The following is a 13682-nucleotide window of genomic DNA, read 5'->3' as shown; positions in this document are numbered from 1 at the left end:
GTGTGTGTGTGTGTGTGTGTGCGTGCGTGCGTGCGCGCGCGTGCGTGCGTGCGTGCGTGCGTGCGTGCGTGTGTATTCCTCATATTAAGCACACCACTGATTTTAAACTCCACACATCAAAAAAATCACCAGACACGCACCACTGACCTCACGAGTATACAAACACCAACACACACTGTGTGTGTGTGTGTGTGTGTGTGTGTGTGTGTGTGTGTGTGTGTGTGTGCGTGTGTGCGTGTGTGTGTGTGTGTGTCTAACTAGATAATGTCCATTCTGAAATGATAGTTTGTATTTGAAAAGCTCATCAGACCCAAAATATGAAGTGACATTTGAGTTTTTCTCCATAGTTGTTACTATTAAATATAACGTAACATATTATTCATAATGTGTGGATGCCATGCGGCCGTGGAAACAGTCCTGCCATGCTCTTCATACCCATGTGGTGGCCTGGGTGGGCGGTTATTGTTTTAGTACACCAGGCCTTGACGGCCAACCCTAACCTAGCGTAGCAGGCTGGCACTCGGGTAGCTCCTCCTTTCTTTCCATTCCATCCAAAAAGTGAATGCTTTCTGCTGATCTGTCATCGTTTTACTTCTCAAGCGTGGAAGAAAATCAAAGCAACTTGTTGAAATAAAGAGTTTGTATCGCTCATTTCGTCAGCCGGCTCTGTGTTTTCCCCACTGGAGCCCGGAAGTAGTCAATGGGGAAAACACAGAACCGGCTGGCGAAATGAGCGATATAAACTCTTTATTTCATCACGTTGCTAGAAAGGAGCTGGTACTCAGGCCTGATTAGGCTAACCCTAAACCAGTCCTGACGTCCTCTTCACTTTTTTCGCTTTTTTTTTTTCCTTCTTTTCTGTAATTTCCTGAAAAGTCATTTTGGACGTGAGGAGGTTTCCACCTGTGATCTGCAGTTCATAATGTTCCCCATTAACATTGTGGATCATCTCCAAGTTCATTTGAGGCCTTTAAGTCTACTTTTATATAGTTTTGCTTCAGTGTGGCTTGGAACTGGAGCCTTATTCACACCACGGCCATCTTGGATCACATGACCACAAGGGGTGGCTACGCAAGCCAATCAGAAGCTGTTGGGTAAGGCATGACCCGCCCGCGGAAGCTTCTGACTGGCTGCGTTGCCACCCCATGTGATGAGGTGATCCAAGATGGCCGCAGTGTGAATATGGTCAATACCGTAGTCATGAAAAAGCTGCAGTTCTCAGTAATGTCCAAGAGGGCGGCGTCGTTTCCCCTCTACTCCTCCTCCAGGGACGAGAAATAATTCCAAAGACGGAGGGGCGGGGCCTTGCGGTTGGAGCTCAGGAAAGGGTGAGGCGGTCTGGAGACACCGAGCTGCAGTTCTCATGAATGGCCTAGACTAGAAGAAGGTGGCGCTGATTCCCCACTATACTTTGGGCTGGAAAATAATGTATATTCTTATATACAGTATACATAAATACAGTATACATAAACAATGTATATTCCATTCAAATGGATGTATATTCCATTGGAATCGCTGTTCGCTCCCCTTCCACCCGATAACACGATAACATAACACCTTTTTTTTCCCTGGTTCCATAATATCATAACATGATATGTTATGTTATATTATATAACATATGCCATAACATAATTAATAATTCCAAACACGGTGGATTTCAATCGGCTGAAATAGTGTCTTCAAGATGGATTCCGTACGGATGCTCCGTTTCCAGTGTTCAGAGTCCGACAGAGAAAACCAGTGTAGTGACGTCAACCTTCTCTTTCTAGATAGCATTCCTCTCCGGTTCCTCTCTGGTTCCGTCGCGGGAGCGGAGATTCGAAGACGGTGGATTTGAGAATTCACTGAAGGCGTGCGTGGCTTCAAAGTGTTTACAGCTCCTCCTAGAGGCCCGAAGGAGACATTACAGCTCCCTTCCAGGTCGACAGATGTGCCATTTAAAAAAATCAACATTTCATGTACTTTTACTGCATTAGTTTCAGGGGTGCAGTCGTCCTGATTTAAAATGAAGCAGATGCGGAACTAAAAGTTCCTATGATTGGCCGCTAGTTGCGCTGTTCTGGCACCAGAAGCAACATGTTCTTCATAGGATTCCTTCCATTTCCGCCGAACTTTTACATTAGATTTTTCTTACCTTAATAAACATTGTCATAAATACTTTATGGTTCCTGTCGCTATTTTAAAGCCTCGTTTCAATCTCCATGATATGTGTTTTGTGAAAATATGATCCAATTTATGTTATATTTGATGTTATAGCAGGGTATGCTGTAGGAGGGGCTTGCGATCATAGGCTTGTGAGGATTCTTCTTCGTGTGTTTTATTTTCGGCAAGCTCAAGACAATGTCCCATGTATCCCTGTGGTTGCACGTGACCGTTGGCAGCCAATAGCATTCCAGATGGTATCATTTCTACCAATGAACGTTGATTTCTACAATGATGGCGTCACCCGTACAGCGGTCAAAAAAGCTTCATTTGCGCAGCATAGAAACCAATGGCTTCCCACCGTCCATATTGTTTTACAGTCTATGGTTTGTTTCTGGAAACACTTGTTTTCCAAGGTTCTTTTCACTGTTTGCTCGTTCTTCTCTTTTGTTAATGAAAACAAAAGGCACTTTTCGACTCTTCTTTTCATTGGAAATAAGAATCCGAGTATAGCATTTACATAACAACACCTTTACAAAATGCCCTCCTTTCTCACTGTCACTGTCCTAACTATTTACTGACGATCCACTGTCCTGCCGATGGCGTGACGGGGTGAAGTTCTCAAGTAGCACATCTCTACATGCTTCAGACGGAGGACTGGCGCTGGCTCTTGGAGCTCTTGGAGCTCTTGGCGCTCTTGGAGGCTCCCAGGAAGGCTCTGACGGTGCACAGACACCCCGAGGCCACACACAGGCCCAGCGAGGCCCAGGCCAGCCACATGGACCAGCCGTAGCCGTGCTCCACGTCCCCCGGCAGGCCGTAGATGAAGGGCGGCGTGCGGCCCAGGTCGTACGACACGCTGGTGGCGTACGTACACAGAGAGATGGTGCAGAAGATCCCTGAGAGAAGAAGAGACACATTAGCAGTGATGGGCAGAAGCTAGCAACAAGTAGCTTAGCTACATAGCTTAACCCATTTAGGCCTCAAGGTGGTTGCACACTGCTGCGTTTTTCGGGCCGAATATCGGAGTGAATTTCGGAGTGCGTGAATAAAAAAATCAACCTCACGTTATGTCAGTCACGTTTGCACACTGCCGCCCGTTTCGCGCACCACTCGGTCCCTTGCTCTCTCTATCTCTCTCTCTCTCCTTGCCCTGAAAAACGCATTTCGCAACGAAAAACGCAGCAGTGTGCAACCAGCTTAAGTCCGATTTGAAAATTACCCACTGTTTTTCTGGAAAACTATTACTCAGCCTCTGTAGCAGCTAGAAACAAAATTCCAAAACTATTTGATAGCTTACACTTTTGGCTTTCACAGAAAAAAGAAATCTGGAAAAAAATACGATATTTTTTTCAAAAATTACTGTACTTCATACTGTACCCACTGTAATACACTATAATGTGTACCCGTCCAATTTAAGTAGTGTAACTGTAATTTGTTACATTTCTCTGGGATAGCTTGCAGTGTAGTTAAGCTATATTTAATCAAGAGTAACTAACTATAGTGTAGCTTACTACATTTTCCAAGAAGCTTGCCCATGAGTGTCGGGAAAAATGAATGATTAGACCAGCAAATTACAATATTGTCCCCAATAGTGAGGGGACATTCAGGACCCTAGGCTATGACCCCCCCTTTTTGCCTGCCTATTTGTTTAGTTTGGGCCTTTCTGATGATGTCTTCTGCATAGTACTGTGTTCTACCTGTCTGTCATCCAGAGTTAATGAGTTAAAAAGGGATCTCAATTGAAACACGCCATAGGCTGTTTTGGGAGTCTCCTTTTTGCGACCGTAGGTCGCAGTTTAGTATCAAAACCTCCACCGGCCGTCCGTCGGTCGGTCGGTCGGTCGGTTGGTCACACGTCACACGTCACACCTTTGCCCTGCTCATATCTCCGCATCAGTATGACATCACACCACATGTGTACACAAACCTTTGTGTACGTTGCTGTGGCAACAGTCTGTTGTTGCTGGTCTGTTAGTGTAAGTTAGCAACCACCTTAGCAACCATGGTTTTACCCTAGCAACCAACTGTTTACCCTAGCAACCAACTGTTTACCATAGCAACCATGTTTTTTTACCCTAGCAACCAACTGTTTACCATAGCAACCATTTTTTTACCCTAGCAACTGTCAAGGAAATTATGAAGTGTGTAGTAAAACATTGTAATGAACAAAAATGTTATTTGATTATAACTGTCTTCTCAGTCAAACTGTGTGAATACTCTGTGTGACTGTGTCCCATGGGTGGATCTCCTGCAGCTGTTAACCTATTCTCGATATAGCCTAGTGATGTGAGTTCTTATATCCTGGTTCAAAATGTGTTGTCACCTGTGTCTTGTTTAGATAAGCTATTAGAACTAGTAGCTGCAACAGGCGCTGTCTATCAAAGGGTGTTAAAATTAGGCCTGGCCTTAAGAGTATAATAGATGAATGTATGACTTGAACTGGAAGGACGATACCCAGGCTGCTGCTGGGAGAAGGGTCTGTGCCCCGGCACAAGGCTGAGGGCAGAGAAGGTTTTATACTTGAGTTGCTTTATGCTGTTTAAATGGACTTGCTGCTATTGTCTCTAAATAAACGGAACATCTACTCGTCACCTTGGATTGGACTCATATTTCTCCTTAACATTTTGGAGGTCCCACCTCGCTGAATTACTCTGTTGGAGCAGGTAACTTCATTTGGATTCGGTTCTGAGATTTCCTGCTTGTTGGACATCGAGAAGGAAGCGTTCTGTGAGTAAGGACTGGCATATGGACATCTGATATGGACATCTGAGGTGATGTACAGTAGATGTTTGTGCAACTTCATTTAGGAAGGCCAAATAGGAGAGCTGGTGCTCAAGCAACCGTTAGCCAAGATGTATCCGGATTATCAGAAACTGTTCCAGAGGATAGCAGTGTTAGAATCTGAACTATTCCATTTAAAACAGCGCAGAGGACTGGATAAGACACTTTGTGCAAAGCAAAAGGACATGAAAGCACGAATAACAGGCCGAACAGAGAGCCCGGTTATCACTGATGATTGGCTTGCACTACAGTCCAGAAACAACGCTACTGGGACTACTGCTAAAAGAAAGAAGGCTGGAAGAGAGAAAACTGCAGTCCAACCGTGTGTCCAGCTGGCTAACAGATTCACGCCACTGCTGGGGGAGACTGGATCTCTCTCAGATGACAGAGAGAGTGCATCACCCAGCCAGCTGACAATGCAGTCAGAGGAACCCAGGAGGGTAGGAAACAAGAATGACTCTGACCCTGAAATTCTTATTGTAGGAGATGATGCTGTGAGAGATGTGAAAGGCATCGGAAATGGTAAAGTGCTATGTTTTCCCAAGGCCAAAGTCTCTGACATGAATGAGAGGATTCTGGATCTTGTCACTTCATACTTAACTGTGAAGAACCTCATCATGCACATTGGAACATGTGACACAGAAGGAAAACAGTCGGAAATCCTAAAGCAGGACTTCACTGCTCTTTTCACCACACTGGGATCCTTGAATGACATGAAGGTATGCATCAGTGGACCACTTCCGTCTGTGAGAGGGGGAGATGAACATTTTAGTAGACTATCTGCATTGAGTAAGTGGCTCTCAACCACATGTAGTATGAATGAATCTATGCAATTCATTGACAACTTTAGTTTCTTCTGGGACCGCAAGCATCTTTTTGATGGAAATAATCTGAACAAGCGAGGTCAGAAACTGTTTGCTGGAAATGTACGCCATATGCTTGAAATGGTACGAGTGCTTGGATACGAAACACAGGAGGCCAAGACGAGGGATGGTGCTGCTAAGATTGCAGTCCCTGTCGAGAATGCCAGAGTGGAAAAGCCCATGACAACAGATGCAGTTGCTATGGAAATCGAGGATGGACTACTAGTCCTTGCCGAAGCCCCGGCCACGACAGGAGCCGACATTGGAGCAGCAAGGAACGACGACCCAGCTAAGCCGGTTCCAGAAACTACGCCAGAGAGAGGAGAGGACCAAGCAGGACCCACCAACCACACAGCTACGATGGCAACAGATGTTCTGCATCCCGCTGACTCAGCTAAGCAGAACTCAGCAGGACAAATCAACGCCGCTGTCACCACGACGAATGAAGGTGTAGCTGAGGAAGTCACCGGGCCTGAGTTCCAGTTCACTATTGATCTCAATGCAAATGAGCTGATCCTGGGCTTGGTCTGGATCTTAATCCTACACTACTCCATCTCAAGGAGTGTGGATGAGGACGTCATGGAAGAAATGGATGCCATCACAGATTCTGAACTGGACAGTACAGAAACGGACAGTGATGTAGAAATGAAAGTCACAGATTCTGAAACAGGCTGTGATGAACTATTTCTTTATCCAGAGGCTGGAACAAACCAGGAGCAGAGTGAAATCTCAATGGACATGAGTTCTGGTGAGGATGATTCTTTTCCCATGACTCCCGTCCCCAAGCTCGATTTGCAGAAATCGCCACCATCTGAATCCACAAAAGGTATGAATAATCTAAAACACACTGGGATTGGAATGACCCCATTAGTAAAACGTATGAAATCATACTTTAAAAAGTAAAAGTGTGTGAGTTAGAATCTAAGGTGATAGTTCAACAGTAAGTGTGTGCACTGGAATACTATGTATAGTCATCTTAAATCTGTTAAGATTAAGAGAGGGATAATGCGATTTTATGTGAGTAATGGATTCTAATGACTAAGATGGAATCAAATAATGGTGTTTTATTTTAAGTGTATTGACATAACAGATAACCCAAGTACTCAAGTAATGTTTAAAGCTGTTTTAGGTAAGCCTACTAGTGTATAGGTACTGTCTGACTCTGTGGTAGCCAAACATACAGGAAGGCAGCGCAAATAGTATTTATATTTTTAGGTTAAATCTCAGCTGTTGTGGCCACTTACAGATCAACTGTCATGATTTGATTCAGATTGGGAAAAAACTTGGAGAAGTCAGTTCAGCTGTCCGAGCTTGTGGTACGCACACAAGGGTAAACGAAAATAGCTGAATGACAAGAACAGTGTTGTCTTCAGGTGACATTAATTTCTAAGTTGAAATAGTATCTGTTGTTTAACATTCAGATATTGTAAGGAGAGTTACATGGAGTTAACTACACGATAATGTAAATCCACTATAAAATTCGGCCTTATAGTTCTGTTATTTCTCATAGGATATCTATATGAATAATGCTGAATTTTGTTAGAGTAGTAAAAAAAAAAAAAAGCCAAAGCGGATTAATCTATGCATTAAGTGTATTGAACTACTAATGGGCAGTATAGAATTGTACCAATTTCCTACATAAAACAAGGAAAAAGTCCTGTGCCTAAAAATAATAATATATGATTCTAGGGAAGAATGTTTCTATATATATAGGGGGGTCAGTGTGGGGTTTAATATTTCAGTTATTAAGTTAATTACAGGCTTAACCAGTGGGTTATTTCTGTAAAGATTTTTGTTTGTTTTTCTCTATTTTAGTTAGTAGTAAAAACACTACAGGTGGTTACTATAACAAAACATAATCAATGTTGAGGGGGTAACGTGTTATTAGCAGATTGGCCCCACTTATTTAACTAATGAGCACTATCCACAAAGTTCCAGGGAGTTTACTGGTATTATGGGTGAGACACATCCAGGTCACAGCGCGTCACAGAGGCAACCGTTGTGAGCTTGTGCTGTAGGTCATACTCAGTTAGAAGACCAAAATGCTTCAGTTTGGAGATTGTGAGCTTTATATTGAAGACTGGGAAAAAAGGGGGGAAGGTGATAATTATCACGTTAAGGTGATATGAGTTTGTTAAGAGAATGGAAGATTGGAGGTATAAATGCTGGGTTTACATGACCAGTTGATATGTATTGGAAATATATTATGTTTGTTGTTTTGTAGGCCTTAATTGCAGGAAGACATGTTTTTGAGTCTTGCCTCTGTATAGTACTAAAGGGAGGAATGAGAGTTTCCTGGCCTAAGGGTCCTTTTGCTAGGTGAGTTAACACTCAGGCTAGCATTAAAATACACGTGAAAGCAGACGGGGTCAAACAATCATATTTGACGGCTGTCTGAGGAGAGAGGATCTCCAGTTTAAGGTACCTGGTTGCAGATAAAACTGCAACAAAAAGCTAGCGGGGTAAATGTGTGTGAATGCTTAATTTGTCTATTGGTGTTTTTAACTTGTCTGCGTGAAAAGAGAGTGAAAGGATGATGAGAGAGAGAAGGAAGAATGGTCTGTGTCTGATGTCTCAAGTGAAGGGCAGACTGATAACGCAAGCAAATTAACAGAATAGATATAGTCTAGAATATGTCTATTTAAGATGTTAAACACAAGACGTTGGAATGTGTCCATGAGTGGATGTTTTTGGGACACAGAAAGAGAGAGTAAGGGTTTTATCAAGTGAATCTCATCATTTAATAATTTTTTTGGAGCTCCTATGTAATCTTTACAATTTTCTTAAACACAAGTGAATGTAATTCTTTGTGGGTGTTATTTTTAGGTGGAGGTATTTATTATTTGGGTGACAAGAATATTGTCACTGCTTCCTCCTAATTGGGAAATGATTTGAATGATTGTGTTTAATGCATTTTGAAGGAATGATGATATTTAATGGACGGCCTGGTTTCCATTGGGGTTTTATTAGAAACTTTTGAGAGTTTTTGTTTATCTGTAAATACATTCTTTGAAGGTGTTTTTCGCCAGACAATTACGGTCTGGGTTTAAAGGGTTCAGGGATTTTCAATGTTTTAAGTGCAAGGAGTACATGGCATGAAGTTATACTTTCAAGACAAGTTCACCATATTTAGTTGATACATTTGAGATTGGCCTGAAAGTTTTCCACAAGTGGTTTCATTTATATGACAGCTTCATATATTTGCTTCACAGCATGTTCTTTTCTCTACAAAAGAAGAGTAAACAGGCTGGCACCTAAAGGGGGGTCTCATCTGTGAAAATCTCAAATCAAATGACACCTGTTCTTTGACCAGGCTGTATTTTCAAAGGCCTTTCAGATTCAAATTTGACCATTGTTGCTCCACCAAGTTTAAAATTTCAAGGCAGAAGCTTGCGACGCAATGTTTGTGAGCATGTGAGCTTGTAGATCTGCTATTTTTAGCTATTTCGGTAATATACTCTCACTTACATATCCAATATGAAAGGTTTGATCTGTCTATTATCCCCCACTTCTCCTCTTCCCAGAATAGCTGGCAGGGGGGATGGAAGGGGGGCAGGTGCAGAGGGGTTGCGGATGTGAGTGAGACAGACCATAATACTGAAACAGGAATACATTTCGGGTTTTACAAGTTAGTATGTATCAAAGTAAGTATTCAAAATATGGAGTTTCAGGTTGCTCAATCAATAATGTGAAATTGGGTAACACATTATAAGTGAAGTTAAAGCAGATTTTTTATCAAACCTCTCACCACTGTTGAGTATTATATGTTTTCAAAGTTTGTTCGCAGCTTTCCAGATCATGGGTATGGCCGATGGTTTCTGCAGGACCATTAACCTATATCCATTATTATGGGAAAGTTGCTCACAAACTAGGGGGGGATAAGGGAACATTACTATACTATTTAAGGAAATATTTTAAGGGAATATTTTTATTTCAGATTTTAATTAATTTGCGATTGAAGACTAGCTTACTGTATGAGAGTCTAAAACAGAGACCTGTGACAGGTCAAGAGTTCTATTTTTCGAAGGATCAATAGTCTACCTGATGGGTACATTTTAGCAATATGACATTTAATTGATACATACTGTTTATTGAGGAATACTATTTATATTAATTTGTATTCAATTTAATTTAATTCTATTTTAACTAGCTGTAGGTAATACAAGAAAGGTATGAGGTTTGTAGTATGGAACTACACCATCACAATAGCATTTAAAAGCAATGTGTGTAAATAATAATCTTATCTTATTCAAAAATGGCAGACCTACAAGCTGCAGATCAGGAAGGACTATAACATTAAAGAAAGAAATTAAAAAAACAACACAGAACTACTCCAGAGCATAGCATTATCAAAGGTATGCCAAACGGTCCAGTGTTTAAAAAGGAATCTTAGGAGTGGAGTGTGGGGAAAGTAATTATTGATGCCTTTATCTTTTAACTATTCAGTATGTATAATTGTTGATACATGTTTGAGGCAATATGTGACTGGCAGCATGTGCGCAAATGCTGTTCAGTCACTGTCGTCACACATGTATGAACAATACAAGTTTTGTTGTCAAGTTGTACATGTATCTAATTTATTTTGAAGTAAAATGTGCTGCCATTATTGAATTTCTTAAGTCTTAAGAAAAGGGGGGGAAAAAAAGACAGTGTGATTTTAAGTGTGAGCGATTTGAGTCATTGATTCTTTTAAAGTTTAAGCTACTGTAGCTATTTAAGCATAATCTTATGACAAATTTTTATTTTATGTAAACTATCTTGTTGATTTTTACAGTATGCATTGTGGGTCTAAGGAAAAGTATAAATGGTATATTTTTGGTTCTAGGGAATACCTGATTTCTGTTGTAGGAAAAGTGTAAATGGTATATTTTTGGTTCTTTTAAAATGTTTTAAAGTGGGGAACTGTCAAGGAAATTATGAAGTGTGTAGTAAAACATTGTAATGAACAAAAATGTTATTTGATTATAACTGTCTTCTCAGTCAAACTGTGTGAATACTCTGTGTGACTGTGTCCCATGGGTGGATCTCCTGCAGCTGTTAACCTATTCTCGATATAGCCTAGTGATGTGAGTTCTTATATCCTGGTTCAAAATGTGTTGTCACCTGTGTCTTGTTTAGATAAGCTATTAGAACTAGTAGCTGCAACAGGCGCTGTCTATCAAAGGGTGTTAAAATTAGGCCTGGCCTTAAGAGTATAATAGATGAATGTATGACTTGAACTGGAAGGACGATACCCAGGCTGCTGCTGGGAGAAGGGTCTGTGCCCCGGCACAAGGCTGAGGGCAGAGAAGGTTTTATACTTGAGTTGCTTTATGCTGTTTAAATGGACTTGCTGCTATTGTCTCTAAATAAACGGAACATCTACTCGTCACCTTGGATTGGACTCATATTTCTCCTTAACACAACCAACTGTTCATCGTATCTCCATATATGGCCATCTCCGTATATGGAGAGCAGCCATAGTTACACCTGGTATTTGACCTTGTACCAGTGAACTGTACTGTCATGAAACTGTAACCGTTTCCTATGCAAACCTCTAATAAAGTCTTCAATCAACCAACTAACACCCAGTACATGTTAATTAACACCCAGTACATATTAATTAACACACAATACATATTAATTAACACACAGTACATGCTAGTTAGTACCTGCCATGAGGAACAGCAGTCCAGAGACATGTTGAGTCAAACTCTCTTCCCAGAAGAATCCGACAGAAGCAACGATGCTTCCACACAACAACACTGCTGCTGCCATGCCTAGGAAGCCTGCGGTGATCCTCCTGAGATCTGTGGAGACATACAGTAGACAATCATAAACATCATGCGTGCAAGTGGCTAAATATGTATTTTTAGACACAATAAGCCCATTCCCAAGATGCACCACACATAGGGCGTTTCAGGCAGAAATCGTGCACTTTATGAAAGAAGCATGACATTTGGCACACAGTTAGAACATGCCATATGGAACATTTTTGGCTATAGGGACCTCGCAGATTTGTCTTGGGAAACTTGTGGGAGCCAATCAAAGTTGGGCTCTCATAGACTTTACTATACAGTACAATAATACAAAAAAATAAATATGCTTTAAGTAGCATGTGAGGGGTCAAACTAGGTGTTTTTCGGGATTCTGAATCCAATGGAAGCATTTGTTTTGCACGAAAAACGTTGCTTTCTGAGAAACGTCCGCCACAAAACTGTGAAAAGTGATGATTCATCGTTAAACCATATTTTTATGGGGTACATTTTTAGCCCAAGGAATGTTTTTCGTGCAAAACAAATGTTTGTATTATTGTACTGTATAGTAAAGTCTATGAGAGCCCAACTTTGATTGGCTCCCACAAGTTTCCCAAGACAAATCTGCGATGCCCCTATAGCCAAAAATGATCCATATGGCATGTTCTAACTGTGTGCGAAATTTCATGCTTCTATCATAGTGCACGATTCCATCAAAATACTGCCCGAAACGCCTGGACTAATATCTTTCGTGGGCAGATGTGGCTTATAGGCGCTAGTAGCGTTACTGTAAAGACATCGCCGGCTTATTGTGTCTAAAAAGACACATTTTTAGCCACTTGTACGCGTGCCCCTACCCACTGAAATCAAAGTCATTAAAATGGCTAAAACAATAGAAAGCAGTAAATGAAAACGTTTTAACACTCATCTTTTCTTTTCTCTAAAATACAATCAAGTAAAATATGATTGTAATGATTGTAAAAAAAACAAAGTTGTCCTTTTGACTAACAGTCATTTTGATCGATTTTGAGATCGCAATAAGAAGTGCAATAACTCTCCCCGTGAAGGTCTCAGAAATGTCCCCTTCCATGACATTTCCTAAATACTCAAGACATATGTTCTCGTTTTTTTCCCCCCTTCTGAAACGTTTCCTAAGTATGAAATAATATACCATTATACCACTCTGACTGTTAGTTATCGGTCATAAAGGCAGGTCTCACCCATTCCTCCCCCTCCCAGAAGCAAAGAGAGAATGTCACACCTTTTGCGCTCCCCATTTGAGAGGTCAATTGAAACGCTAATTCACATTTGGAAGACAATAGAACCCCCGCTGGCAGCAGGGGAGGAGGTGTTGCTCTCCTGGGCCAAAAGGGAGATAATTTACCTGTCAATTTGACTGATAAATGCAGTCAGAGTGGAAGTGATTTGTTTCAGTCACCCGAGTGTTAAAGGACCAGGTCACCTCTGGGACAACCAGATCTTATTTTATTGTTGTGTGGGACACGATCAACACAATCCCGAGTATTTTTTTGTGTTCAATCTGTGTTTTTAGATATGTTAGTATTTCAGCCGATTTCAGCATGCTACAACTGGTCATATGATGCAAAATGCATCATATGACCAGTTGTAGCATGCTGAAATACTAACATATCTAAAAACACAGATTGAACACAAAAAATAATTCAGGATTGTGTTGAACGTGTCCCACTCAACAATAAAATAAGATCTGGTTGTCCCAGAGGTGACCTGGTCCTTTAAGGTTGGGGTTAGGGGTTGGGGTAGGAGTAGGATTAGGGGTAGGGGTAGGGGTAGGGGTAGGAGTAGGATTAGGGGTAGGGGTAAGGGTTATAGTACTTACGTAACAGGTGCCATTCGTCCTGCTGGATGGTTCTGGTCAGGTTCAGAGGGATGTTTCTGAGCCGGATGGGCTGAGAGAAGTGATACTTTACTGTGGTGCACCGCTCTGCAATACCTGGAAGAACCACACGAGGTCACTGTTTTACAGCATGACAGAGAAGTGATACTTTACTGTGGTGCACCGCTCTGCAATACCTGGAAGAACCACGCGAGGTCACTGTTTTACAGCATGAACGGAGAGGTGAGGGAGAAAAGCACATCATGAATTAACTATAGCCATGAATGTACGGTAATAAAACTG

The 13682-nt window shown here is 41.5% G+C and overlaps 1 protein-coding gene across 1 annotated transcript in view; it reads right to left on the bottom strand.

The window, feature by feature from the left end:
• Window positions 1-2787: 2787 nt before the first annotated feature.
• The window catches only part of tmem178a (transmembrane protein 178a), a gene marked incomplete at both ends in the record, with an annotated part of 19661 nt that continues 8766 nt past the window's right edge, over window positions 2788-13682 (bottom strand). The window contains 3 exons of the mRNA XM_080722779.1: window positions 2788-3041; window positions 11441-11578; window positions 13383-13496. Of these exons, the coding sequence (XP_080578905.1) occupies window positions 2788-3041; window positions 11441-11578; window positions 13383-13496 (506 nt within the window). The remainder of the gene's footprint in view (window positions 3042-11440; window positions 11579-13382; window positions 13497-13682) is intronic.

The sequence above is a fragment of the Nannobrachium achirus genome, assembly GCF_963921795.1.
Source record: "Nannobrachium achirus genome assembly, chromosome: 3".
In the NCBI taxonomy this organism is placed as follows: Eukaryota; Metazoa; Chordata; class Actinopteri; order Myctophiformes; family Myctophidae; genus Nannobrachium; species Nannobrachium achirus.
This window is presented reverse-complemented; position numbering and strand designations above follow the sequence as displayed.